The sequence below is a fragment of the Saimiri boliviensis genome, chromosome 3 (assembly GCF_048565385.1).
Source record: "Saimiri boliviensis isolate mSaiBol1 chromosome 3, mSaiBol1.pri, whole genome shotgun sequence".
Classification (NCBI taxonomy): Eukaryota; Metazoa; Chordata; class Mammalia; order Primates; family Cebidae; genus Saimiri; species Saimiri boliviensis.
The window spans coordinates 104,686,384-104,713,780 of record NC_133451.1 but is presented as its reverse complement, the minus strand read 5'-3'; the positions used below and the strand labels follow the sequence as shown (position 1 = coordinate 104,713,780).

The following is a 27,397-nucleotide window of genomic DNA, read 5'->3' as shown; positions in this document are numbered from 1 at the left end:
AGAAACCCACAGTGGCATCCTTCAGGGTAAAGATGGCTTCTGTCACAGAGAAAGCCAAAAGCCTAACAGCATAAGAAAGCAAAACTCAGAATCAAGTGTTTTCTGGATCCCGATTATTTTTTTAAACAGTAGCCATAAATGCCATATTTCCAAGCACAAAATGAAAAAGGAGGAAAGTTTTTAATTACTACTGAGGGCAGATCAAGAAGAAACACATTTAAGAAAGATTAGACAAAGAATTTCCTGCTGGCAACTGTTATTAAATAAGGGAATGTATTGCTTTGAGACATGTAGTTTTTTGTTGTTGTTTTTTTTGTTATTATTTTTTAATAATCTGGCTGGGCACGGTGGCTCATGCCTGTAATCCCAGCATTATGGGAAGCCAAGGTAGACAGGAGTTTGAGACCAGCCTGGCCCACATGGTGAAACCCCGTCTCTACTAAAAATACAAAAATTAGCCGGGCGTCATAGGGCGTCTATTGTTCCAGCTACTCTGGAGGCTCAGGTGGGAGAATCACTTGAACCTGGGAGAAGGAGGTTGCATTGGGCTGAGATGGTACCACTGTACTCCAGCCTGGGTGACAGAGCAAGACCTTGTCTCAAAAAAAAAAAAAAAAAAAGAAAGAAAAGGAAAAACAAACAAGCAAAAAAAACCCAAATCTTTCTTTAGAAATCCACGAAAACCCTATGATGAGGTCTCATCTCTGAAAGTTCTGTGATCCAGCATTGAGGAGCTTTCCTTTTTCTGTCCAGCCCCAGGAATTTTGATTTAACAAGAATACTGAAATTGCACTGTATGTTCCTCTGCTCTACAACAGTGTTTGTTTCCATTGATAGTTCGAGAACAAGTTTTAAATGTTTGTCTTGCCGGGCGCGGTGGCTCAAGCCTGTAATCCCAGCACTTTGGGAGGCCGAGGCGGGTGGATCACGAGGTCGATAGATCGAGACCATCCTGGTCAACATGGTGAAACCCCGTCTCTACTAAAAGTGCAAAAAATTAGCTGGGCATGGTGGCACGTGCCTATAATCCCAGCTACTCAGGAGGCTGAGGCAGGAGAATTGCCTGAACCCAGGAGGTGGAGGTTGCGGTGAGCCGAGATCGCGCCATTGCACTCCAGCCTGGGTAACAAGGGCGAAACTCCGTCTTAAAAAAAAAAAAAAAAAAAAAAAAAAGAAAGTCTTAAAATTACAGTATCCCATGTCAATGTAAATGGCCCAACTCCTGGGGCCTTAGTTTTAACTGTGGATGAGTTCTATGATACAACTTACCATCACTTTAGACATCTCTGAACTGAAATTTCCTTCCAATGTTTGACAGAGACTACAACATAAAAGGCTAGCATTAAAAAAAAAAAATAACAATTTCTGATTATGAATGTTCCAGTATTTACCTAGAAAACACAGAGATAAAAAACTTAACTTACCACTATTCAACGGGAAAAAAGGTAACCACTATGAATATATTTTTCACTCTAGGATGTATGAGCTTATATATCTGTCCAATCATTTAGATACAAATATCTATAAATTTGGGTCATACTAAACCATAATGAGGTTTAAAAATTAAATATCCATCAGAAATATAATTTTAATGTCTGCATGACATTTTGTTATTGTAGCAATTATATGTAAATATACTACCAAAGTTTTGTCGTAAATTATTGTATAATGTATTAGTCTCTACTGTTGATAAATGTGGGCAACTTAAATTCATTCTAATTAACAGGTAAAGTGCTAAAATGGTAAGTCCTTAAGTTACTTAAACCCTTGGGAAAGCACAGTAATTTGTTGACAAAGTTAAGGGCAAGTAAATTTAAGCAGGAAAGAGATAAAAATGGCGAGCGGAAATAGAAATTTGGGTGTCTGGACCCATGAACTAAGGCCTAAGAGAAATGATGCTGAAAGCTCTCTGTCCCCGCCCAACGTTTTACACACGAGACATCTAGCTAAAAATGAACATCAAATACCAATTCGGATGGTAATTAAAATGTACCGGGGGAGCGACAGGCAGTCTGGAGAATGAATGTGAACGTGGCTCCGGGTGCGTGAAGAAAACATCTGTACACACATGATGTTAATACAGAGTCTATACCGACTCTGCATCTGAGGTCCTTTTGAGCCTGGTGACCCAGTGTTTTTCCCCAGCCTATTGGGTCTTGCCGTCACTTCTAGCTGACTTACTAAATCCTCAAAACAAAAAACAAAACTCGTGGGGCTTAAATCCGATTGTTCTCAAACTTGGCAGCCATCAGAACCACTAGGGGAGGTGTTTTGTATTTGTTTATTTCGGCTTTTGAAACTGCAGGGGAGGACGCGGCTGGGCACTGTGCGTCTGTAACCCGAGCCGCAGGTGAAGGTCCCGAAGGGGGCGTCCCCGGACCGACCTAGAGATCCCAAACCCCCTGTCCCCCGGCGGCCGTCTGGCCGGGGAGCTTCCCCGCGGCCCCGAAGCCCCGCGGTGTTCTCGGGATCCCCCCGCGACCTCCGCGCCCCGCCAGGGGGCGCCCGACTTCGCCGCGCGCCGGTGGTGAGCCGGCTGCCCTCCTGAAACGCGTCCTGAAACGCTCCAGCGCCGCAGGAAGGGAGCGCTGCCCGGGAGGCGCGGCCGGCTGTAGGGGGCGCCGCCCGCACACCCGTCGGCGCTCGGGCTCCCTCGGGCGCCGCCCTCACAGAAGATCTTGTTTTGTGTTTTGTTTTAAAAGCCTTCTCCGCCCCGTACTGCTTGAAGGCGTAAATGAGGGAGGGGTGTGGGGGGTGGGAGGGGGAAATGGAGAAAAGAGGCGCTGGCAGGCTGAATACCTTCTTTAAATTACTGCTGACACCTCGGTTCCAGGCCCCTAAAATCTCAATCAACAATCTATTAGAACTCAACGGGAGTAAAACTAAATCCTCGTTTAAGTGTATTTATCCGATCTCCTTTCTCTCTTTCAAATGCTAAATCCATTTCAGCATATGCCCCCTTCTTTCTCTCGCCTTTCTCTCAAGACTGGCAGCCCATACCACTCTTGTAAATATGAAAGATGCTAATCATATGACATATCACGTCTCCGTCGGAGCCGGAATAAAGCCTTCAGATTTGGGATCATTGCCTCCAGACAACAGCTTCATCAGCCGGAAAGTTGGTTTTTTTTCTCCTTTCCTTCAACCCTCAATCCCTTCTTTGTCTGGAGGAAAATGCAGCCGACTCGAGCCACCCAGGCCATATGGTTCACTCTGTATTTTCTTAGTTGAATTCTGAATTGTTTCTGTGACTTGCGAAGTTTTTTTGGAAGTGCGTGTAAAGACATAGAAGAGCTACTTGTGCAGGGAGCGCTGCCCGGGCGCGCCGCGGCCGCCCCCTCCCGGCCTGGAGACCCGGCCCTGGCTCCTCCGCCGAGAGCGGTGCTGGCAACTGCGTTATCGCAGGGTCGTTTCCACCGGGCAGGCCACAGCTGCGTGGTTCGCGCCCGGTGCGAACGCTGCGCCTCGCTAGGCGTCGAGCAAGGTGGGCGCTCGAGAAATACTGCGGGGTGAAGAAAGAATGGATTAATCAGCAATAAGGGTCGACCGCCAATGTTTTAGGTTCTAAAGTGTATCTTTAGATCCCTGAAAATACACCACACCCCGTCTCCCAACACTATTGTATTACACTGTTTTATTGTCTACATACTTGTACCATTTTCTGATGTATAAAAGTTTTTTGTTGTTGTTGTTGTTTTGTTTGTTTGTTTGTTTGTTTGAGACAGGGTCTCACTCTGTTGCCCAGGCTGGAGTGCGGTGGTGCGGTCTCATCTCATTGCAACCTCCCCTTCCCGGGCTCAAGTGGTTCTCCCACCTCAGCCTCCCGAGTAGCTGGGATTACCGGCGCATACCACCACGCCTGGCTAATTTTTTTTTTTTTTTTTTTTTTTTTTTTTTTTTTTTTTTTTTTTGAGACAGGGATTTGTCTTGTTGCCCAGGCTGGTCTCGAACTCCTGAGCTCAAGCGATCTGCCTGTCTCGGCCTCCCAAAGCGCTGGGATTACAGGCGTCAGCCACCACGCGCCTGACTCCTAAAACGAATTTTAATGCCTTTTGAATGTAAGCTCTAGAGGGGTAAGAACGTGCGTCTTGTGCGTTGCAGTGTTTCCTGGGCCTAGTACAGTGTGTGACACACATTGGGTGCTCATCAAGTGTATTTTGAATGTAGGAAGGAGGGATGATTCAATGAATAACTTAAAGTAATAAATTGGTATCCTTTTCCCAAGTGGTACACATTAAGGAATCGTCTCTGCTAAAGATTCGAACTTATTTACCTCAACATAACCCTTTTTAATTTGTGTCAGCAACAACAAACAATACATGTATTTCCAGAAGAGAATTAAGTTTTATTTTGTTTTTTGGTATTTTTTTCCCTTTGTAGGGAGAGAAGAGGGAAAATCAGCTTTCAAGATCTTTATACATTTTTCTGAATAAGTTTTGTGTTTTCCAGGTTCGGGACGGTCCCTGCGAGGGAGCAGGCTGCCAAATTTCCTTTCTCTCTGTCTAACTCCTTACACAAATCCCAAAGGGTGCTTTCACCAAATCATTAAATTCTACAGAGGTGGTCAAGCTCGCACTGCTTTTCATGAAATGGAGAGAAAAAAAAAAGGTCCTTGAAGTTTAGAAGATGCCCAAGGAAAACTCCTTGAATGACATCAAAAGAATGAGTTTCCATAGCTGTTGAAGCACGAGGGCAGTGTATCCGCACAAAGGGGGATCGGGGCACTGGGACGGGCCCACCGCTCTGTCCCAGGACAATTGGGTCACTGAAATAGGGAATTAATTACCATTGGAGAGTGGGCAGCCCATTCACCACTGGCTGAGTTTTATTAAACGCCAATATAAATAACAAAACAACTCTTGTGGCTGCACTATTCCTACACGCCAAAGGAAGGATTATGCTGGGGATTAACATCTTAAAGTCTATGAGACTTTCTGACTCAAGGCTCGGAGCTGGTAATCGTGTTTGTCTCCTGGTTCAGCGATTAGTGCTCTCTTTCTTGCACTTTCCCCTGGATAGCCAATGTCCCTTTTTGCAGGCACAGAAGGGTGGTGAAGAGGTTCTCTCTCTAGTGGGCCCCCAGCTCTCCATTCACGCGCCGGCTGTTCTTTTCCGCTTACCTGAAGAAAACAATCAAAAAGCTGGCATGGATTGGCAAAATCTCCTACGGTAATTTCTTTCCTTCGTGGGAAAGAACAGGGACACTTGGGTAGCGGGTTGCATCAGGGGTAAGAAGTCTGCGGTGGGGACAGGGTAGCGTCTGCGAAGGAGGAAGTGAGCCACCTGGCACCTGCGGGGCCGATTCCGCCGCTATCAAGCCGACCTTGTGGGTCAAACCGCCTTCCGGAATGTTTGGCTTGGAGGCACCAGAGCTCTCCGTGCGGGCTTGGGACCAGGGTCTCTAGAGTGGGGCTTGGGGTCTGGGGGATGATCTTCCCTGCCTTCTGTCTGCTCCGGCGGATACGGATTCCTCTGACGCCACGAAAATACTGAAGGGGAGGGGCTGGCGCAGTGAAGCGCAGTGAAGTGACCTGGCCGGGACCTCTCCAGGACAAGGTTCAAGCCGAGTCCTCTCTGGACTGGGGGCAAAGAAGGGGAAGACCAAGGATACCTTGTGGGGTGCAGTAGCTGGGGACCAGGGAGAATTTACATTGTTTTCCCCTTGACTTCCTTGGCTCCCGGATAGTGGACCGTCAGAAACTCCGAATTCACACTCATTCTCAGCTCTCACCACTGTCAATAACGAATCCCAGCATTGCAAAGAGTGCTCTGCGGAGAAAGCTAATTGTTCCCATCCCAGGCTCCTCTGATCTGGAAACTGTGTTTCTAGCCTGCAGCAAAGAACTAGAGATCCTGGGTGTGAAAGATGTTTAGGATTTACCAACTTTTTCTCGCCATCTTCCCATCTTTCTGAGGACTCACTCGGAGGATTAGGATTGGGGTTACAAAGCCCCCTTGTCCGGTACTTCATCCTGTTATTGTTATTTTAGCAGAGCGTAGACATGCTGTCTTCTTTGGCCGACAATGGTTGACTGTGAATTGGGGGATAGGCTCGCTGGACAGCCAAACTTTGGCTTTTGCCCTCTCAGGGAAGGGCGCCCTCTTTCGCTCCCTGGACAATCACCTGCAACAACAAGGGACTAGCGCGGCGACCATGTGCCCTCTTTCGCCACTTGTGAGGTCGGAGTGTGGAGGGGATGTAGCCTATGGCTGCACAGCAACTCCTACCCTAAACTTTAGGGCTTTTGGGTCGTCTCAAAGTTCAAGCTTCTTAGAAGCAACAAAGACTTTCTAAAGATCCCACTCTCCTACCCCTCCTCTTACCCTACTTTTCTCTCACTACACACACTCAGCCCCCTTTCTTTCTGAGGCTTGGGGATGAGTTTAAATCATTGTGCTCCCATTTCTTGATAACTGCCTGCTTTGAGCTTTTGTTCTCTTAAAGTAGGATTGCGCACTGAAAGAAGGACTGAAGATGAACAGTTTGGCCTTTTAGGACAGTTCGTGCGATGGACAGGAGCGGCCCTCGGCCACCATCCTGGCTGTGCTGTTCACTCAACCCCTCCCCTTTCACATAACATTTCAGCCTCGTTTCATCTGGACAATCTTTTAGACCACACAAGTGCCTCTCGAATTTATTTAAGTTAAAAGAGTGCTAGAAGAGTTCAGCTAAGGCTATTTGGCATTAGTTATGCCTTCGCGAAGCTGAGTACAAATCGAAGTTGCCTTCTTTTTCTGGCAAAACTAAGCAAAATGCTGAACAAAAACACTTCTGCTATCTAGGCAACAGTGAGTACGAATGGTTGGTCTTTGGATTGCCTGAGTTTGTCCTTGGGTTTCTTTTCTTTTTAAAAATCATATTTTTCACAGTGAGAAATATTTTCAGAAGTGCTCTGTTATCAAGAGTGAGGCAACTCTTGAAGGCTACAGTACAAACACACAACCATTCCAGGATATATAGAGGGTGGTTTCTTTTGTTTGTTTGTTTGTTTCTTTTTTTTTTTTTCAGATGTACTTTTAAAAATTGCTTTATATCTTTTTTAAAAAAAATTTACTTTAAGTTCTGGAGTACATGTAGAGAAAGTGCAGGTGTTTCAACGTGTGCTATGGTGGTTTGCTGCACCTATCAACACATAATCTAGGTTTTAAGTCCCCGAATGCATTAGATATTTGTTCTAATGCTCTTCCTCCCTTTGACCCCGACTCCCCAACAGGCACCAGTGTGTGATGTTACCCTCCCTGTGTCCATGTGTTTCCATTTACAGATGTGCTTTGTATACTAATCTGACATACATCCCTGCATATGCCCAAAGAAGCCCTTATTTAAAAAAATAAAATTCTAATAACCTGACAATGGCTTTACATTTAATGATTAGAAATTGATTTATATCAATGTTTGAATATGTATACAACCCGAAGTTTCTTGACACTGTTGGGATAGTTTTTCCTTTTGCAGGAAACTTCCAGAATAGGAAGTGTGCAGTTTACCTTCATATAATTTTACCATTACTGATATACTTAAATGTGCATTATTAACTTATCACTCACAGACAGTATAGAAGGTTTGAATTTTGTCAAAGGAAAACATGTGCCCTTTCAGTGAGTCATAAAAACATAAAATCCTGGGAGAATATAAAAACTGGGGAGTCAGATGTCCAAATACTGTTAACAATCAACTCAAGAAATCCATTGTGTGTTTCGCTGGCACTAAGCATCAGACCCAGCTTGATCTCATTGTTATTTGGGGTTATACAAGGCTCACCAAGTTTCCCTTTAAGCCTCTACTTAACTGGATTCCAATTCTGTTCTTCCCCCAAGTATATTTTATTATTAAATCAACGCAGCACTTCCTAGCTAAACCAAAAGTTTAAAGCAACCGGTCCAAAGACAGGTATCTCCACTGATACTAAAATAAATCTTGCTTTGTTTTCATTACATTAATCTATTTTGGCTTGTATTTCTTTGCAGACAACTCTTGTGGAGAGATATAGACATCTGAAGACTGAAAAACCAAGGTTCCTCCTATCATTCCAGGATTTATTTTTAAGTCTTTGATCATTTCCTCACAGCCTAGCTTTCATGTCCTTTTATTTTATTTAAATTTACAAACAAACAAAAATTATTTGTCTGCTCCCACGTGTTCCTTTAGTCCCTACTGGGCTGGACAAGTCCACACCCTTGGCAGGATTTCTTTTATGGGGACTATGAGAAGAGGATTTGCCTGTTTGGTATCAGTGATAATTGCCTATAAATTAATGATCATGTGTACAGCAACAAAGGTAAGCACTTCTAGCATAAATGTTGCCTGGTCAAACTTTTTATGAAGTTCTGATTCTGCAGGTTCGTGATACAGAGACGGAAACCCAAAAATGTGTGAGAGACAGGTGCTGTGTGCTATGAACACTGAAAGTGTCTCCCTTTTTGCTTTCTTTTTATTTCTGCACTTCTAACAAATAAAGCTGTTCTAAAAGAATTGAGGAAACTGGCAGATGATGTTTTTATACTTTGGGAATGGAATTTACTTTTAAAAGGGAGAACATGAAAACACAAAGAACAAAGTGGAAATCATGATAGTTTTCAAATAATTACAAGACAGAGGGAAGTCTGTAGGTTGAAGAACTGCAACGGGCAATGCTCCTTTTCATAGGATTATAATTTTCATTTTCTTTGCTTTGTGCCTTCCAATCCGTCGTGTTACCTCCCTGAAGAAAACATTAAACAAATTAAAGCTATGCCAAAATGCTAACAGCCACTTTAAACATCTCTTCTCTGAAATACAAGTCCTACAAACTTGTTTCCAAGTCCTACAAACCGAGGGAGACAGAGACCAGAAGGTGGTATTCTCTTTCTCTTCCCCTCTGCCACTCCTAACACTCCAACTGTGCGTTGCCTAAAGTTAACCTGCAAAAGGGATCTCAAGGGAAGCCACTCCCGTCTAGTGAAGTCCGGATCCACCCCCAAGTCGACAAGAGGGTGGGCACGAACCTGGGGAAAGTGGGGAGGGCTGACGAGCAATTCAGAACAAATTTCCTCCGAGGTCTAGTCGCCCTTCAGCTCTCTTTTCTCATTGAAAAGGAGGAGAATTGGGAAGATGGGCCCCTTGTCCCTACAACGCCCCCCAGCGCGGAGCAGAGGTCACAGAAATGTCAGCGCAGCGCATTTGCTCGCAGGAGCAGGAGCTCCGCGGCTCCTGCCGATAGGTTCGCTGCCACCCACGCAGGAAGCCTCCTTGCTGTGCCTCCAGGCTATAAAGCGGGTTAACCCCGGCAAAACCTGTATCTGTGCCCACAGCCTCAGTTTACTGTATGTAAAATGATGGGGTTCCTCTCAGTTCTAACATGTGAGTGCTTTTATTCTCACATCCTCCAAAAGGTCATCGACTGCTCTCCCATCCGACCTCCCCTCCCAGGAGACGCCTCTTTGAATCACCAGTGTCCTCTCCTTTCACTCTCCCATGCCAGTTTCGACAGACCCCAAACACGTATCCACGATGTGTCCACAGCTCCTCATCCATGCCCTTCTCCTCCCCTGACCAAATGAAACCGTTTTAAAATCGCTTACTATTTGATACAGCTCCTAAGAGGCTTTGCCAAAAGACGCCCGGCAGCACCACAGGGCTAACTGTTTTCCCCGGGATTCTGACCCCCATTAACTAATTCCTAGCTCCCATCACCCGGGAGCTAGGAGGCCCGGCACCGCCGGGTGCGGTGCGTGCGCGCGCGCCGGGCGGGGGGAGCCTCGGCGGCAGCTAGGACGAAGGCGGGGGCGGTAGCACGGGTCCCCCATCCGCCCCCAGCGCCCGGGCCCCTAATGAGCTGCTGAAAGGGAGCGGGCTTCTGTGCGCGTGGCTCGCAGGCCTCCCGGAGTCCGGGGCGCCCTGATTGGCCAGCTGCGCCTCGCGACCTCCATTCATTAATAAATTAGCGGCACGCTCCAGCCGAGCGCGAGCCACCAATCACAATGGACAGCGGCTGCGACAACAGCCGCAGCTTGAGCCGCTGCGGCCGCCCTGGCTTCGCCAGCTTCGGCCGCAGCCTGGAGCTCCAACAGGAGCTTTAGAACCATTTTATGCTGATTAGATAAAGGGGGAAAAGAGAGGCGGGGGTGGTGGGAGGAGGAGGATGGATGGCAGGGCCAAGGGAGGGGGAAAGGCGGTGAAGAAAGAGAAAGAAATGAATGATGATAATGCAATGAAAAGAATAAGCTAGGGGAGGGAAAGCGGGGGAGAAGGGGGGCAGGAGGAGGAGGCGGTAGCGGGGGAGGGGGGTCCGGGGCAGATCTGATTGTTTTCTTGGTGGTATATAAGGGGTTTTAAGGAGAGTCGTGTGCCAGACACGCAGCCACTGAACCACAAGCAGCTTCGCTTTAACTGGAGTGCCTGGGAGTCGCGTGCCAGGAGCCTCACGGCCAGGGACTGACTGACAGACAGACACGCACCACCACCACAACACACGAGACCCGGGCGGGCCGCCGCCGCCGCCGCCGCCGGGGCTCTTTGGCAAACTCTCCGGTCGCCGAGGTCCCCCGCGGAGCTGCGCCACGGTAGCGCCGGGCTTGCAGCTTTTGCGCCGGGCGAAGGACGCGGCGCTGCGCTCGCGGCTGCGCGGAGATCCCGGGCACACGCCAAAGTCACAGCAGCGCCGAGGCACAGTTAGAGCCAACTAAGTAAGTATTCGAGCCACGCTTCCAACTTCGCAGGTGGTTTCCGCACCTGATCAGTCCAACCACGCCCGCACGCCCTCTGCTCCGCGCAGAATCCTTTTCGCCGAGGCCGCTGTGTCCCTTCTCGAGGCGGGAACGCAGCAGTCAGGACGGCCCGCAGAGGGCAGGACGCGGCTGACTGGCGGCAGGGTCACAAGGAGCGCTAGCGGCGCTCCTGACCTTGGCTACCACTGACTGGGTTTCTTCCCCGCCTTCCACCTCCGCGCCATTCCGAGCCGGTCTTCTCGGGTGCGCGCCGCAGCACGCCCCGCTAACCAGAAGATCGCGCCTCTGTTTTCTTCCTTACACCTCACTGCCTTTTCCTCTTTCCCCTCTCTCTTCGGTAGGATGTTCGTCAAATCCGAGACCTTGGAGTTGAAGGAGGAAGAGGACGTGTTGGTGCTGCTCGGCTCGGCATCCCCGACCTCGGCTGCTCTGACCCCGCTGTCCTCCAGCGCCGACGAAGAAGAGGAGGAAGAGCTGAGCGCATCCGGCGGGGCGCGTCCGCAGCGCCGGGCTGAGGCCGGCCAGGGGGAGCGGGGCGGCCTGGCGGCGGCTGCCGAGGGCTGCCGACCCTCAAGGCTGCTGGGTCTGGTGCACGAGTGCAAACGGCGTCCCTCCCGGGCGCGGGCAGTCTCTCGGGGCGCCAAGACCGCCGAGACAGTGCAGCGCATCAAGAAGACCCGGAGACTGAAGGCCAACAACCGCGAGCGAAACCGCATGCACAACCTCAACGCGGCTCTGGACGCGCTGCGCGAGGTGCTCCCCACGTTCCCCGAGGACGCCAAGCTCACCAAGATCGAGACCCTGCGCTTCGCCCACAACTACATCTGGGCTCTCACCGAGACCCTGCGCCTGGCGGATCACTGCGGGGGCGGCGGCGGGGGACTGCCGGGGGCGCTGTTTTCCGAGGCGGTGTTGCTGAGCCCGGGAGGCGCCAGCGCCGCCCTAAGCAGCAGTGGAGACAGCCCCTCGCCCGCCTCCACGTGGAGTTGCACTAACAGCCCGGCGCCGTCCTCCTCCGCGTCCTCCAACTCCACCTCCCCCTACAGCTGCACTTTATCGCCCGCCAGCCCCGCCGGGTCAGACATGGACTATTGGCAGCCCCCACCTCCCGACAAGCACCGCTATGCACCTCACCTTCCCATAACCAGGGATTGTATCTAGAGCTGCCATCTCTGCTAACCACGCCAGGCCTTAGTGGGTCCCGTTTCCTGTCCCCAGCCGAGCCCTCCTCCCTTCCCCTGCCCCTCCTTTCCAAGCCCTGGAAACCATCTCACTTCAAAGGGCAGGTGTAGCCGTTCTGATTCCTTGCTTGTTTCTTGCATTTCCTAGCTTTGGGTCTCATTCATTCAGATGGGCTCTGATTTATTGAAGGTGTGACGGAGCTTATTGTCAAAGCGAAGGGTGGCGTTTTGGAGGCGCTTCTTGAGACGAAAAAGACTCTGGGAAGAGATGATGGTGTCATATCTAAAGACTTTGCAGAGCGGACTGACGCTCCTCCCCTTTCTCTGTAACGCCGAGGACTTGGAGCAGTTCGTGTGAATCTCGCAGGGGGAATGCAACTGGTTCCTGTGATCTCTTCACCTTTGCTTCTACATAGAGATGTTAATGTCGAGTAGAAAGAAATGTATCTTAGCATCTGAATGATTTTGCTGGTAATAATATTATCCACAGATTTGCAATGGCTGGCATCTGCTTTATTCCCATTGCTATCTGCAGGCTGTGGGAATTTCACCTGTCAAACCAAACTTTCCCTCTCTGATGTGCACTTTGTTCTGTTTCCCAGATTCGTCACAATGCCTATTATCCTGTCCTTCTCTTTCCTCTTTCTTCCCCATTTTGCCATCTGTCTCTTATGATTTATAAGGGGAAAAAAACCTTGTTTTGTTAGAGGGGCAGGTTAGAAGTCATTGTATAATTTGTAGGCTTTGTAATGATTGAATGCAAGCGTGGAAATTTAGGCTGAACTCTCTATCAAAAGGAAAAATGTGGAGGAAAAAGGAAAAATCAGGAGGGAGGATTGCTTCATGCATTATTTATCTCGACCTTTTAGGGGAGAAGGAACTCCCCCATTCTTTAGAGAGATTAAAAATAAATCAACAGTCTGAAAACCTAAGCAGACACGGAGCATTATCGGGATCAGCCACACACGTGTTCCCTTCTATTTATTATAAATAAATTTTTCATGGGAAATATGTATTTTTTGTATATTCTACAGAGTTTATTCTAGTATGTATTTACGTCTTGAAGAACAAGGAAGTTGTTCTTGTGATTAAACTATAAATAAAGTATCTAATTTTCATAACTTTGCGTGTTGTATTATAACTTTTTCTTGCTTATGTGATTTTTATATGCTGAATGAGTTTGTGTGTGTGTGTGTGTTTTGAAATTCTCCCCTTGCCAAATTGAATATAGTACTTGTATTTTTTGACAATGTTTTGTGTAGAATTTCACTAAAATCACAAAAAGCAGAATCGTATTTGAGACACAAATATTGAAATAAGACTAACTCTCAATACAAACACACAATTTATTTTTAAGAAATAAATTTCTGAGCAAACAAGATGAGCAAAAAATCGAAGAATTTAAATGATAATCAAGTCATGATAAGCTCAAAAGTTTAGAAAACCTTGATTCGAAAAAAAGTGAAGTTGACATTTCTTGGTGGAGTGTGTAGAAATTTGTTTCTTATACAATTTGTTTGGCTTTAACTCTCATCTGTAAACTGAAGGCACTGGACGTGACTCCCAAGTGTGCCCCCTTTCCAGCTCTAACATCTGTGATGTAACAGTACTTACAAATTCATTATTAAAAGCAGATTTCCTATTAGCCATTTTAACAAGCTAGTTGCTTTTAAAAGCAGACTCCCAGAATAATACAGATATTTACAGTGAGCTGGAATTGAAAACATGAAAAAAAAATAGCTCTGCTTTCCAATATTTGTTAAAGCAATTACATATTCAAAACTTCTTCAAAGAGAAAGCAAAAATGGTTTAACTTACACCCCAATCTCCAAAGCAGCAATGAATGACCTTTGACTGGCTTTGGGTCAAAAATGACCAAATGAAGGTTGACCACATTCTAGGTTTAATCCCCTTGGGAGAGAGTTTCTATGACAACCCAAGCTGAAAAAGATCACATTAAACCTCGGTTGTTCACAGCGCCCTCCTCCCCATGAATGTCTTACCTGCATCTGTTTGGGCTATATGCTTCACTCTCCCGCACAATGCAATAATCATTTCTCCTGAGATGTCTATCTGAAACTACTCCTCTCTAATAACTCCATTTTACTCAAAGGAAGAAGTAACTCAGGGTTGTTTCATTTTTATAGGCAAACATGAGAGGTCTTTTGGTAAATCCCTTCTAATTTAAAGACTGTGTGACTCTTAGCTGCTCTTTGACTATCTGACAAGGGGAGAAAGTGATATTTCTCATATATTTACTTTTTTTTTTTTTTTTTGAGATGGAGTCTTGCTCTGATCTAGGCTCACTGCAACCTCCGCCTCCCAGGTTCAAGCGATGCTTCTGCCTCAGCCTCCTGAGTAGCTGGGATTACAGGCGTACACCACCACGCCTGACTAATTTTTGTGTTTGTAGTAGAGACAGGGTTTCACCGTCTTGGCCAGGCTGGTCTCGAACTCCTGACCTTGTGATTCACCTGCCTCGGCCTCCCAAAGTGCTGGAATTACACGCACAGCCTCACACTTATGTTTCTAAAAAGCCAAACCACCAAGCAAAGGAATTATATAATATGATGGTTTGAAAACATCAGTTTTGGTGCTGAACAATGCTGCTTCTGTGGATGATGTTACATATGATGTTACATGGTGCTTCCTTTGGAAACTTGCCAAAGAAAGAGTTCATGACAAAATTTCAGGCGGACCTACTCCTCCGACTATGGGAAACCTTCTCAATTGGTGAAGCCATCCCATAAAAAGATGACCCTAATGGCTCAGTTGGAGAGGCAGGGATGGACAGATGATTTAATAATCCTAGCTCTGAGTAAAGCTAATACAGCTAATAGAGACTTCACTCTTGGCCTAGATGACTCTACACACTTCTTCCAGGTCCAGAGTCTTGTTTAAGTTCTCAAAGCTGGAGCTTGCACGTCCCCGTTACACACAAGCAGGCACATCCTGAGTGCCAGGGCTTCCATCTACCATCTGCAATTCACATTCAGGCTTTCTCTTCCCCATCTAGAACACATCCTATTTTACACTAAATTGGTGCAATTATTTTTTTATGGAGTCTAATCATCTAAAGCAGGTAAGAACGAGCTTCTGACAGCCTCAGCGCTGAGATTCTCTTTCCTAACCCGTTGTAACCTTCACAGTCTGTGGCCTGAGCCCAGTCATTCTCTTCCCCTCCCAGTAGGAATGAGTACAATTAGAGGGTCTAAGCCGCTGCTTCTGCAGTAGGCACCAAAGTCGTTTTCCCATTTTACGCATTTCCCTCCCAGCATTGTGACCGCGCTGTGATGAGCTGGATCTGTGTGCACCAAGCAGGTTGGCAGGCCTCGGAGCCACGGCGTTCTATTTCTGGTGGCTCTCTGATGAGAGACACTTCAAAACAACGCTGAGCAGTTTTTCTTCCGGTGACAGTCCCAGACTGCCAGTGTTGCTAGATCTTTCCAATGCCAGCTTAGCGTTTCCTAAGCGGGGTGAGGCGCGAAGGTGGGTCCTGTCCTCATTGGAGTGCAGCTTTAGCTCGGCCGGCGTTCCGGGATTGGTTGTATTTATTTGTTCTAAAATGCGCAAGCCTTGTTGCGACTCGTTTTTTCTTCACTAGATTTTAAATACATCCATCTGAGTGCCAAGAAGGAGAGGGAAAAAAAGTAGAGAGGCGGACTGCCAACCGCTGGGGCCGCCACGGGAGCAGGGAGCCGGACCCAGGCGCAGCAGGAGGCAGGAGGAGGTGCTGAGGCTCCCCCTGCCCACCGCGCCTGGAGTGAGAGCCGGGTGGGCGCCCGGGTCCCCCAGCTAAGGCGAAGGCCTTGGGCGGCCTTGGCCAGGAGGGAGCAAGGGCCCATTCGGCACTTCCCAAAGCCTAGTCCGATGGCCCAGGAAGGGCGTTTAGGCCCAAAGTCGGCTTCAGCCGCCCACCCGCCAGTCTGGGTCACAAGCTCCCGGCAGCTAAAGGGCCGGGCTGGAGGGCGAGGCTGGGAGCTTCGGCGCCCTCACCCGCTGGGTACACCCCCCTGCATTACACACCCTTGGGCCGGTTGTGACTTCTGGGCACCGACACCTGGAACCCGTTAAAAGCGCCTCCTCCTCACCGCCGGCCTCGGTCTCCCCCGAGCCCCCTCGGGCTCCCAAGCGAGCTTTGAATGTATTAATTAAATAAAGCGGGCAGCTCTTGAATCGCGCCAATGCAGGGCGCTCCCGGGAGCGTGAAAGTCCCGGCCTCCGAATCCGCCAAAGAAATGTGTGAAAAGAGAATTAGTGAAATTAGGTTAGACCAATAAAACGTGAGGGCTCCAATACCTCCCCCGCTTCCCTTTCCCCCAGCCCGGGGCTAGAAGGGCTATCGGGTCTGATCTATTGTTTCCCGCCCTGGCAGGGGGTTCATTGTGTGATAAATAATTCCCCCTCCATTTTCTTTTATTCTTAAAAAAATGGGTATTTGCATAATCAGTGCTTTGATGTGGCCAGAAATCAGAGGTTTGGTCTCCCCAAGTCTGCTATTGGTGGCGAAGCAACAAAGCTAGATCCAGATCTTTCACTTCGCTGACAGTGTGTGGGGCAGATTGTCAGAAACAGCAGCGGTAAGCTGCTGCCTCCTTTTTAAAGGATCCACTTTAATGATTAAACTTATGGAATGTCCAAAAAAGGAGGGGTGAAAGACCAGAGTTCCCATCACCCCACCGGCACCCCCTCGCTCCCCCCCCCCCCGCCCTCCATGCTTCTTATTGTTCTTTGCAGTTTCTTTTCCAAAGCGCTTGGGTTGGGGGGATGGTGCATTTCCCTTGGGGCCGCCCCACGTGGCTCCGAGTGGGCACCGGCAGGGGTCCCCGGGGCCAAGGAGGGGCCGGGTCTGCAGAAGCAGTCCTCCTCGCCCCCCACGCGTTTTTTTCCCCCAGTTTGGTTTCTCCAGCCGGGATGGGGTTCGTCTTATGGAGGACGCTGAAGTGAGTCGCTCTTTAGTCCCCAAGTGGAATGAGTGGGGGCTGAGGGGGGTTCCCTGGGAACGCAGCTTGGAGGCAGATTCAGATGGTCCCCGACAGGAGAGGCGAGCAAAGAAATTCAGTCATCCGGAAAGCAGAATTCGAAAGCCAGTGTAGCCGAACCTATTATTTCCCTACAAGGTGGCGTGAGTCGGGAGGATGCAGTGGGAAAGAATCCTGATGGTGTGTGCGTTACAACAAATGACTTTTTTCCCCCGTCTCGGTGCCAGGATCGGGGGGAGGGGAGATAGGGGTGGCTCTGTCTGCTTTCGCTCGCATTCTCTGCTTCTCTAGCTGCTCAGAGCGCGAAGGGGGCAATGCCAACTTGGACTACTGAGAACACCGAGTGAAAGGCCAGGCCTCCCTGGGCACCCGGACAGGCGCCGGCTTCGCTCTCCAGCCTGGAGAGGTGTCAACTGCGTGAGAGGTGCTCTGCCTCCCGGGATCCAAATCGGAGAGGAAGCCAGAGATGGAAGGGGTAAAGGAGGAGGATCCTTGAAACACCTTCACGTCCAGGGTCCCACTCCGCTTCCTCAGTCCCGCATCTCACCGAACTGACCCCGGGCCAGTCTTCAGATGTCCGAGCAGCTTTTGGATCGCAGAGCTTCAGCGGTGGTTAGCTCATAGACAATTCTCTTTTTACTTGATCATCTTTGCCTTTTACTTTTCAAGGCTGTAACTATATAAGCATTCGGTTTTCTGCATAGTCAGTTTCTTACAAAAGTTATATATTTCTTAGGAAATAAAAGAACCCAGGATCCACAGTTCTTCCCAATGGAAACATACTTTTAAGACTCGACTTTGGGGGCAGCTCTTTAGATTCCTGTTACCTGGGAGACTCTCTTCTTACAGCACATGGAAGTCCAGCCATGCAAAAATCCAAGAGGCAACATGTTAAAAGTTCTTTCCAAAGGACGCATCTCCGAGGGTAGCCTGTTTGGACTGTAGCTGGCTCTTAAAAGATTCAATACAGAGTGTATATCTTCTCTGATAGATCTTGTCGAATTGTACAGCAGGTTGTGTTACCAATGTTTGTCTCTATTTCTTTCTAATAATTCCATCATCACCTTCTTTTTATTTCCATCTGCACTCAAATGCTCAATTCCACCTTCACTCCCTTTTGCTCCATAACTAAAGGCAAGTGTGGAGACATTAAACAGTAGAGCAAAGAACCAAAACCTTTCACCTATTTTATTTGATGTAGAAAGGATCAAATAAAGGTGCTGCCACGTAAAATGGGAACAGGAAGGCTTAAAATATGGAGAGAGCTGGGGGCTGGTTTCCATGGCAACAGCTTGCAATAAAGACTAATTCCAAGTGACAAAGAGGTCATCTTCCTTTTCAAACGTGTTTATGATCCCTTTGTGTATTGTATTTTGGCATAAAAGCTTCTCTGCACCGTCAGGGCTCCAAGGGAAGCTCTATGACTCTCAAGGGGGTTTATTGCCTCCTTGGCATAAGAATAGCCCAAAGAAGCCCAACTAGTGCCAGTGTGACAAAAGAGTAACCCCACAGGCTTGCCATTGCTTGCTTTCCCTTTTTTCCCCCTTGCAATACATAAATCTTGCTATGCATTAAAGTAATCAAACATGAAGGATTCTGAGATGAGTTTAATTTAATCTTGTGTTTTTTCAAATTTTTACATCTACCGAAACATCACATGCAAACCAATACAAGAAAGTTGATTCAATGCAATATGATTTATTTATTTTTGCCTTACTTTCCAGATAATTTAGGAAAGAGGTCAAGTGAGATAAAACTTTGAACATAACTGTGAAACTAACTAAAGACTAGCTGTAAATTTTAGATAATCATTGTATTAATGCAATAATACTTTTTTTCATATCACAGTGCTTAGAATATGATCAAAAAGGTGTTTAAAAAATATATATATAAAACCTATCTAGGCCAGGTGGAGTGGCTCATGACTGTAATACCAGCACTTTGGGAGGCTGAGGTGGGAGGATCACTTGAGCCCAGGAATTCTACACTAGCTTGAGCAACATGGCGAAATCCAAAAATACAAAAATTAGCCGGGCATGGTGGTAAGCCAGCTACTTGGATGGCTGAGGCAGGAGAATCACTTGCACCCTGGAGCTGAGGTTGCAGTGAGCAGAGATCATGCCACTGGACTCCAGCCTGGGGGTCAGAGCAAGACTCTGTCTCTAAATAAATAAATACATCCTTTCTAAGTTAATAATATTTCCCCTAACCCTCAAAATTACCATGGCAACAGCTTGCAAGCAGACGAGAAAAAAAACATAATTTTGCTGGAAAAATAGTAAAGACTTCAAAGTCCCGAGTTCACATTCAATGTTTCTCTTGAATTAGGAGATCATTTTGGACTATATCTCTGTGCGACATTGGGCATGTGCATAGGCAAACAGGTTCGTTCAGTAGAGTTTTTCATGGCATCTGCAATAGAAGCTCCTTCCTATCATTTTCAGTAGATCTAGGAAACTCCACCTGACACTTTCAGTCTGGGAGTCTCAGGAACAGTATAGTGAAAAATGGATTTTATTATTCTGTAAGCAAACAATTTTAAAGGGGGTTCAGGTCTCCTTGAGTAGAACTGTTCTGGCATCTTAGGCTTTTTTGTTCTACATTGGGGAGGGTTTTCTAAATGTCCTAGTGTTTTCAGAATAATTTTTTTTTTGAACTCTAGGAGGTGAGGCTGAACTAATGGAGGCACTGGCCAGTGGTACCCTTTTTACCTCCACGTTACTCTGGATCTTGCCAACGCTTTCATAACAACATACATAGTGTGGTAATTACCTTAATACCTTAGGGAGAAGATTGGAGAAAATATCTGTGGTGACAATGACTGGATATAGTCCTCCAGGTAATCATGCAATTGCTGCCTCTGCTTATTTTTATTTACTTTATCTTTTTTGAGACGAGGTCTCACTCTGTCACCCAGGTTAGAGGGTAGTAGAACCATCCTGCATCACTGTTGCCTCCACCTCCTGGGCTCAAGTGACTCTTCCACGTCAGCCACCTGAGTAGCTGGGACTACAGACATACACCATGACATCCAGCTAATCTTTTAATTTTTCATAGAGATGAGGCCTCCCCTATGTTGCCCAGGCTAGTTTTGAACTCTAAGTCTCAAGTGACCCTCCCACTTCAGCCTCCAAAAGTGCTGTGACTATAGCTGTGATTACTGCTCCAGCCTGCTTCTTTTTTTCTTTGAGATGGAGTCGCCAAGGCTGGAGTGCAGTGACAGGATCTTGGCTCACTGCAGCCTCCGCCTCCAGTGTTGAAGGGATTCTTGTGTCTCAGGCTTCCAAGTATCGGGGATTACAGGCGCATGCCACCATGCCCAGCTAATTTTTGCATTTTTAGTAGATGAGGTTTCACCATGTTGGCCAAGGCTGATCTGGAAGTCCTGGCCTCAAGTGATTTACCTGGCTCAGCCTCCAAAAGTGCTGGGATTGCAGGTGTGAGTCAGGTGCCAGACCTGCTTCTTTAATTTTCTAAGGAAAAAAGTCAAAGATTCAATTTTCTTTAATACCCTTTTTCCCCCACCCCAGTAAAATGAATGAAACCCTCCCAAAGGGCATTTTGATCCTAATGTTACCATATTTTTGGTAAGGGACTGGAAGGAGAGGAATCATAAACATTGAGCTTTTCCACCCATTTGTATTCATGGCACATTTTCAAATTCTGGAAATTTTGTTAGCAAATTTGAAAAGATTGCAAGATTCAAGACAACGTTCAGCAAGGCAACGACCACGAAGTGTTTCACTGGCTTCTCACGGAATCTATTAATATTCATAGCCATATTCACTTCGTTGTCCTTTTGCACTATATTATGGTTTGAGTAGAACTATTTCTTGTTCTACAGTGCCCTCTCCTACACAGTAGGCAGTGTTTTTACAAGTTCCAGGAAACACAATTTAAAGCTTGAAGAGGTCTGTCATGGTGGCTCACACCTGTAATCCCTGCACTTTGGGAGGCTGAGGTGGGAGGATTGCTTGAGGAGTTCAAGACCAGCCTGGACTATTTAGGGAAATCTTGTCTCTACAAAACATTTTAAAATTAGCCAGCATGGTGTTGCATGCCTGTGGCATCAACGTTTTGGGAGGTTGAGCTAGGAAGATTTCTTGAGTTCAGGAGTTCAAGGCTGTAGTGAGCTATAATTGCATCACTGTACTCCAGCCTGGGTGACAGAGTGGGAACCTTTCTCAAAGTAAATAAAAAATAGAATAAAATAAAATAAAGCTTGCTATTTCCTTTCATTCCATGATGTTCAGTTAATTGCATTTCACCTGACAAAACACTACTGCTGGATATTGTGGAGGATGTTCCTAGTCTTTGTCTTATCTGAGTCTCTAATCCCTCTGGGTATGCACAGATCATTTATAACTGAGGGAGGCTCCATCTCTTGTCTCTATCTTCCTCTTGCCTAAAGATAGTAAGGCCAAAATATCAAAGCTAGTTGGGCTTCTGTGTGACCACGTAAAGAGCAGTGGTCCTCATGAGTCACCTAAACTCATAGTGGATGTTGTATGAGGGAGAATAACTTGTGAGTTAAGCCCCTTAGATTGAGTGGTTGGTTGTTACTGCATCATAATTTAGCTTACCTGAATTAGTATGGTTGTGTATTTATTCAAGGAGTATATAACTGATTTGTAGCAACAAAATTAGAAAAGAGTCTTATACATTGACTAAAACTTGGTAGCCCACCTTTGAAGAATTGGAAGATTCTGTCATTTTAAAAGTCATTTTGATTTTGATTTTGGGCCATGTAAGAATGTTTTAGTGCCTTAAAACTTTCAGCTGTCCCAAAAGTGTTTTTAAAAAACCATTTTTAAGTGTATGGTTTAGTAGTGTTAAGTATATCCACATTGCTGTGCACAAATCTTCAGAACGTTTTCATCTTGTGAAACTGAAATTCTATACTTATTAAACAACAATTCGCATTTCTTCTTCCCTCCAGCTCCTGGCAAATACTATTCACATTTCTAAGAATTTGACTGCTTTAGAGCCCTCATGTCGGTTTTTGTTTTTAATGAATGTAGGGCCCCTGTCCTCATTTTTCTCTATCTCATTTTAATTAACCTTAATTTGAATTGTCCACACCATTATTATTATAGAAATAAGTATGTATAAAATTCTATCATTCACCATAAGTAGTTCTTCTGCTACCTTTTGGGGAACAATTAACAATATGGAGCCATACTCTCCTTTGCATAGTGTTATTGACTGATGCAAAATTGAGGTCAGCTTTGTAAGAGGGCACCCATTATCTGGGTACCTAATCCTCCTGAATGAAGCCATATTGACTGAATAGATGGCTTGACAGAGTCCTGCAGGTAATTATGTTTTTTGTCCCATTCTTTTCCAGAATGGGCCAGAGGTAGTTCAATAGGTCTGGAGGACAGTTTGAAGAGTAGAATGATTTCTGATCCCAAGGATAAAATTTATTGTTACGTACAATTTGATCCTGTTGTACAAAAGCTTAAAAGGACAATGTGATTAAACTACACATTAAATTGAAGTACTGTAATTAGCTTACTAACTTAGAGTATGTGATGGTTTTTTTTTTTTTCATTTTGAAGAAGCCGGAGCATTGGACTGAGTGGTTAGAGTTCTTTCTGTTACTGAGTGGCTATATAACTGTGAGTAGGTCTCTTAGCCTGGTATACGAGGCCTAAGGTTAGAACAATCATTTATGGTTATACCAGGTATTTCCAAACTGTCTTCTAGCTTCACTTTTTTTTTTTTGTAGAATACAATAGGTTTGCTTTTAGAAACACTTTTAGACAAATTCGCACAGATTTATCTTGATATATTTTTAGAAAGATTTTACTTTTCAAAGTGTCCATATTCATTTTCAAAACTACTTTAAGAAACCACATTTTAACTTGTGCGTTTTTTTTTTTTAATAACTATGTCTTTAAAAATGAAAACCGGAAGCTTGAAGAAGGCAAATGAAAAGTCCCTCAAGCTAAGCTAATATTTAGCACTGACATCTAAGACTTGTTGTGTGCCTTGGATTAAATTTTGTTTTTCATTCAGCACTTGTACTGAACAGAGGTCAATTATTTTAGGTGGGAAAGAGAGGTAAATCTTTTATTTATTTATTTATTTATTTATTTATTTATTTATTTATTTAATTGTACTTTAGGTCCTGGGGTACATGTGCAGATCATGCAGAATTGTTGCATAGGTACACGCATGGCAATGTGGTTTGCTGCCTCCATCCCCCCGTCACCTAATGACCAGTGATGAGCATTTTTTCATGTTTGTTGGTCTCATATATGTCGTTTTGAAAAGTGTCTGTTCATGTCCTTCCCCACTTTTGAATAGGTTTTTTTTTTTTTTTTTTTTTTTTTTTTCCCCTTATAAATCTGTTTTAGTTCTTTGTAGATTCTGGATATTAGCCCTTTGTCAGATGGGTAGATTGCGAAAAAATTTTTCCCATTCTGTTGGTTGCTGCTTCACTCTAATGATTGTTTCTTTTGCTGTACAGAAACTCTGCAGTTCAATTAGGTCCCATTTGTCTATTTTGAGTTTTGTTGTCAATGCTTTTGGTGTTTTAGTCATGAAGTCCTTGCCTATGCCTATGTCCTGAATGCTTTTGCCTAGGTTCCTTCTAGGGTTTTTATGGTGTTAGGTGTTATGTTTAAGTCGTTAATCTATCTGGAGTTAATTTTAGTGTAAGGTATCAGGAAGGGGTCCAGTTTCTGCTTTCTGCACACTGCTAGCCAGTTTTTCCAATACCATTTATTAAACAGGGAATTATTTCCCCATTGCTTGTTTTTGTCAGGCTTGTCAAATATCATATGGTTGGCGTCAGGTTTGTCAGGTTTTTGTCAGGTTTGTCAAATATCATATGGAGGAGCTGCCTCCAGGGCCTCTGTTCTGTTCCATTGGTCTATATTTCTGTTTTGGTACCAGTACCATGCTGTTTTGACTACTGTAGGCTTGTAGTATAGTTTGAAATCAGGTGGTGTGATGCCTCCGGCTTTGTTTCTTTTGCTTAGAATTGACTTGACTCTGCAGGCTCTCTTTTGGTTCCATATGAAGTTTAAGGTGGTTTTTTTCTAATTCTGTGAAGAAGGTCATTCGGTATCTTGATGGGGATAGCATTGAATCTATAAATTACTTTCCATTTTCACAATATTGATTCTTCCTAACCATGAGCATGGAATGTTTCTCCATCTGTTTGTGTCCTGTCTTATTTCCTTGAGCAGTCGTTTGTAGTTCTCCTTGAAGAGGTCCTTTACATCCTTTTTTAGTTGTATTCCTAGGTATTTTATTCTCTTTGTAGCAATTGTGAATGAGAGTTGGCTCATGATTTGGCTCTCCGTTAGTCTGTTACTGGTGTATAGAAATGCTTGTGATTTTTGCACATTGATTTTGTATCCTGAGACTTTGCTGGAGTTGCTTATCAGTTTAAGGAGATTTTGGGCTGAGATGATACGGTCTTCTAAATATACAATCATATGGTCTGCAAATAGAGACAATTTGACTTCCTCTTTTCCTAATTGAATATCTCCTTTTATTTTTCTTGCCTATTTGCTCTGGCTAGAGCTTCCAATACTATATTGAATAGGAGTGGTGAGAGAGGGCATCCTTGTCTAGTGCCAGATTTCAAAAGGAATGCTTCCAGTTTTTGCCTATTCAGTATGACATTGGCTGTAGGTATGTCATTAATAGCTTTTATTGTTTTGAGATATGTTCCTTACATACCTAGTTTATTGAGAGTTTTTAGCATAAAGCGCTGATGAATTTTCTCGAAGGCCTTCTCTGCATCAATTGAGATAATCATGTGGTTTTTGTCTTTGGTTCTGTTTATGTGGTGGATTACGTTTATAGACTTGCGTAGGTCGAACCATGCTTGCATCCCTGGGATGAAGCCTACTTGATTGTGATGGATAAGCTTTTTGATGTGCTGTTGCAATCGGTTTGGCAGTATTTTATTGAAGATTTTTGCATCTATGTTCATCATGAATATTGGCCTGAAGTTTTCTTTTCTTGCTGATTCTCTGCCAGGTTTTGGTATCAGGATGATGTTGGTCTCATAAAATGATTTGGAAAGGATTCCCTCTTTTTTTATTGTTTGGAATAGTTTCAGAAGGAATGGTACCAACTCCTCTTTGTATGTCTGGTAGAATTCAGCTGTGAACCCATCTGGACCTGGACTTGTTTTGGTTGATAGGCTATTAATTTCTGCCTCAACTTCAGCCCTTATTATTGGTCTATTCAAGGTTTCAACTTCTTCCTGGTTTAGGCTTGGGAGGGTGCAAGTATCCAGGAATTTATCCATTTCTTCAGGTTTTCTGTTTATGTGCATAGAGTTATTTATAGTAATCTCTGATTGTAGTTTGTATTTCTGTGGAATCAGTGGTGATATCCCCTTTATCATTTTTTACTGTATCTATTTGATTATTCTCTCTTTTCTTTTTTATTAATCTGGTTAGTGGTCTGTCTATTTTGATGATCTTTTCAAAAAACCAGCTTCTGGATTTATTAATTTTTTGAAGTTTCTTTGTGTGTCTCTATCCCCTTCAGTTCTGCTCTGATCTTAGTTATTTCTTGTCTTCTGCTAGCTTTTGAGTTTTTTTGATCTTTATTCTTTAGCTCTTTCAATTGTGATGATAGAGTGTCAATTTTAGATCTTTCCTCACGTCTCGTGTGGGCACTTATTGGTATAAATTTCCCCTTCGACACTGCTTTAAATGTGTCCCAGATATTCTGGTACATTGTGTCTTCGTTCTTACTGGTTTCAAAGAACATCTTTATTTCTGCCTTCACTTCATTGTTTATCTAGTCGACGTTCAGGAGTCAGTTTTGCAGTTTCCATGAAGCTGTGTGGTTCTGAATTAGTTTCTTAATTCTGAGTTCTAATTTGATTGCCCTGTGATCTGAGAGACTGTTCGTTATGATTTCTATTCTTTTGCATTTGCTGAGAAGTGCTTTACTTCCAATTATGTCGTCAATTTTAGGGTAGGTGCAATGCGGTGCTGAGAAGAATGTATATTCTGTGGATTTGTGGTGGAGAGTTCTGTAGATGTGTATTAGGTCTCCTTGGTCCAGATCTGAGTTCAAGTCCTGGATATCCTTGTTAATATTCTGTCTCCTTGATCTGTCTAATCTTGACAGTGGAGTGCTAAAGTCTCCCATCATTGTGTGGGAGTCTGTCTCCTTGTAGGTCATTAACAACTTGCTTCGTGTACCTGGGTGCTCCTGTATTGGGTGCATATATATTTAGGATCATTAGCTCCTCTTGATGCATTGATCCTTTTTTTAAAAATTATTATTATTATATTATTATTTTTATTGCATTTTAGGTTTTGGGGTACATGTGAAGAAATGCAAGATTGTTGCATAGGTACACACATGGCAGTGTGGTTTGCTGCCTTCCGTCCCCTCACCTGTATCTGTCATTTCTCCCCATGCTATCTCTTCCCACCTCCCCACCCCCCCATCCCTCCCCCATTTCCCTCCAATGGACCCCAGTGTGTAGTGCTCCCCTCCCTGTGTCCATGTGTTCTCACTGTTCAACACCCACCTATGAGTGAGAATATCCGGTGTTTGATTTTCTGCTCTTGCGTCAGTTTGCTGAGAATGATGGTTTCCAGGTTCATCCATGTCCCTACAAAGGACGTGAACTCATCGTTTTTGATGGCCACGTAATACTCCATGGTGTATATGTACCACATTTTCCTTATCCAGTCTATCATCGTTGGGCATTTGGGTTGGTTCCAGGTCTTTGCTATTGTAAACAGTGCTGCAATGAACATTTTTGTGCACGTGTCCTTGTAGCAGAATGATTTATAATCCTTTGGATATATACCCAGTAATGGGATTGCTGGGTCAAATGGGGTTTCTATTTTTATGTCCTTGAGGAATCGCCACACTGTCTTCCACAATGGTTGAGTTAATTTACATTCCCACCAACAGTGTAAAAGTGTTCCTATTTCTCCACATCCTCTCCAGCATCTGTTGTTTCCTGATTTTTTAATGATCGCCATTCTAACTGGTGTGAGATGGTATCTCAATGTGGTTTTGATTTGCATTTCTCTGATGACCAGTGATGATGAGCATTTTTTCATATGTTTGTTGGCCTCCTGTATGTCTTCTTTTGTAAAGTATCTGTTCATATCCTTCGCCCATTTTTGAATGGGCTTGTTTGGTTTTTTCTTGTAGATCTGCTTTAGTTCTTTGTAAATTCTGGATATCAGCCCCTTGTCAGATGGGTAGACTGCAAAAATTTTTTCCCATTCTGTTGGTTGCCAATTCACTCTACTGTTTCTTTTGCTGTGCAGAAGCTGTGGAGTTTGATTAGGTCCCATTTGTCTATTTTGGCTTTTGTTGCCATTGCTTTTGGCGTTTTGGTCATGAAGTCCTTGCCTACACCTATGTCCTGAATGGTTTTGCCTAGATTTTCTTCTAGGGTTTTTATGGTGTTAGGTCTGATGTTTAAGTCTTTAATCCATCTGGAGTTAATTTTGGTGTAAGGTGTCAGGAAGGGGTCCTGTTTCTGCTTTCTGCACATGGCTAGCCAGTTTTCCCAAC

The 27,397-nt window shown here is 45.0% G+C and overlaps 1 protein-coding gene across 1 annotated transcript; it reads left to right on the top strand.

The window, feature by feature from the left end:
• Positions 1-10,327: 10,327 nt before the first annotated feature.
• NEUROG2 (neurogenin 2) lies at positions 10,328-13,009 on the top strand. Its single transcript, XM_003929444.2, has 2 exons — positions 10,328-10,665; positions 11,049-13,009. Exon 2 carries the CDS (start codon positions 11,050-11,052, stop codon positions 11,866-11,868), a length of 819 nt encoding a protein of 272 aa, XP_003929493.1. The 5' UTR covers positions 10,328-10,665; position 11,049; the 3' UTR covers positions 11,869-13,009.
• The last annotated feature ends 14,388 nt before the right edge of the window (positions 13,010-27,397 follow it).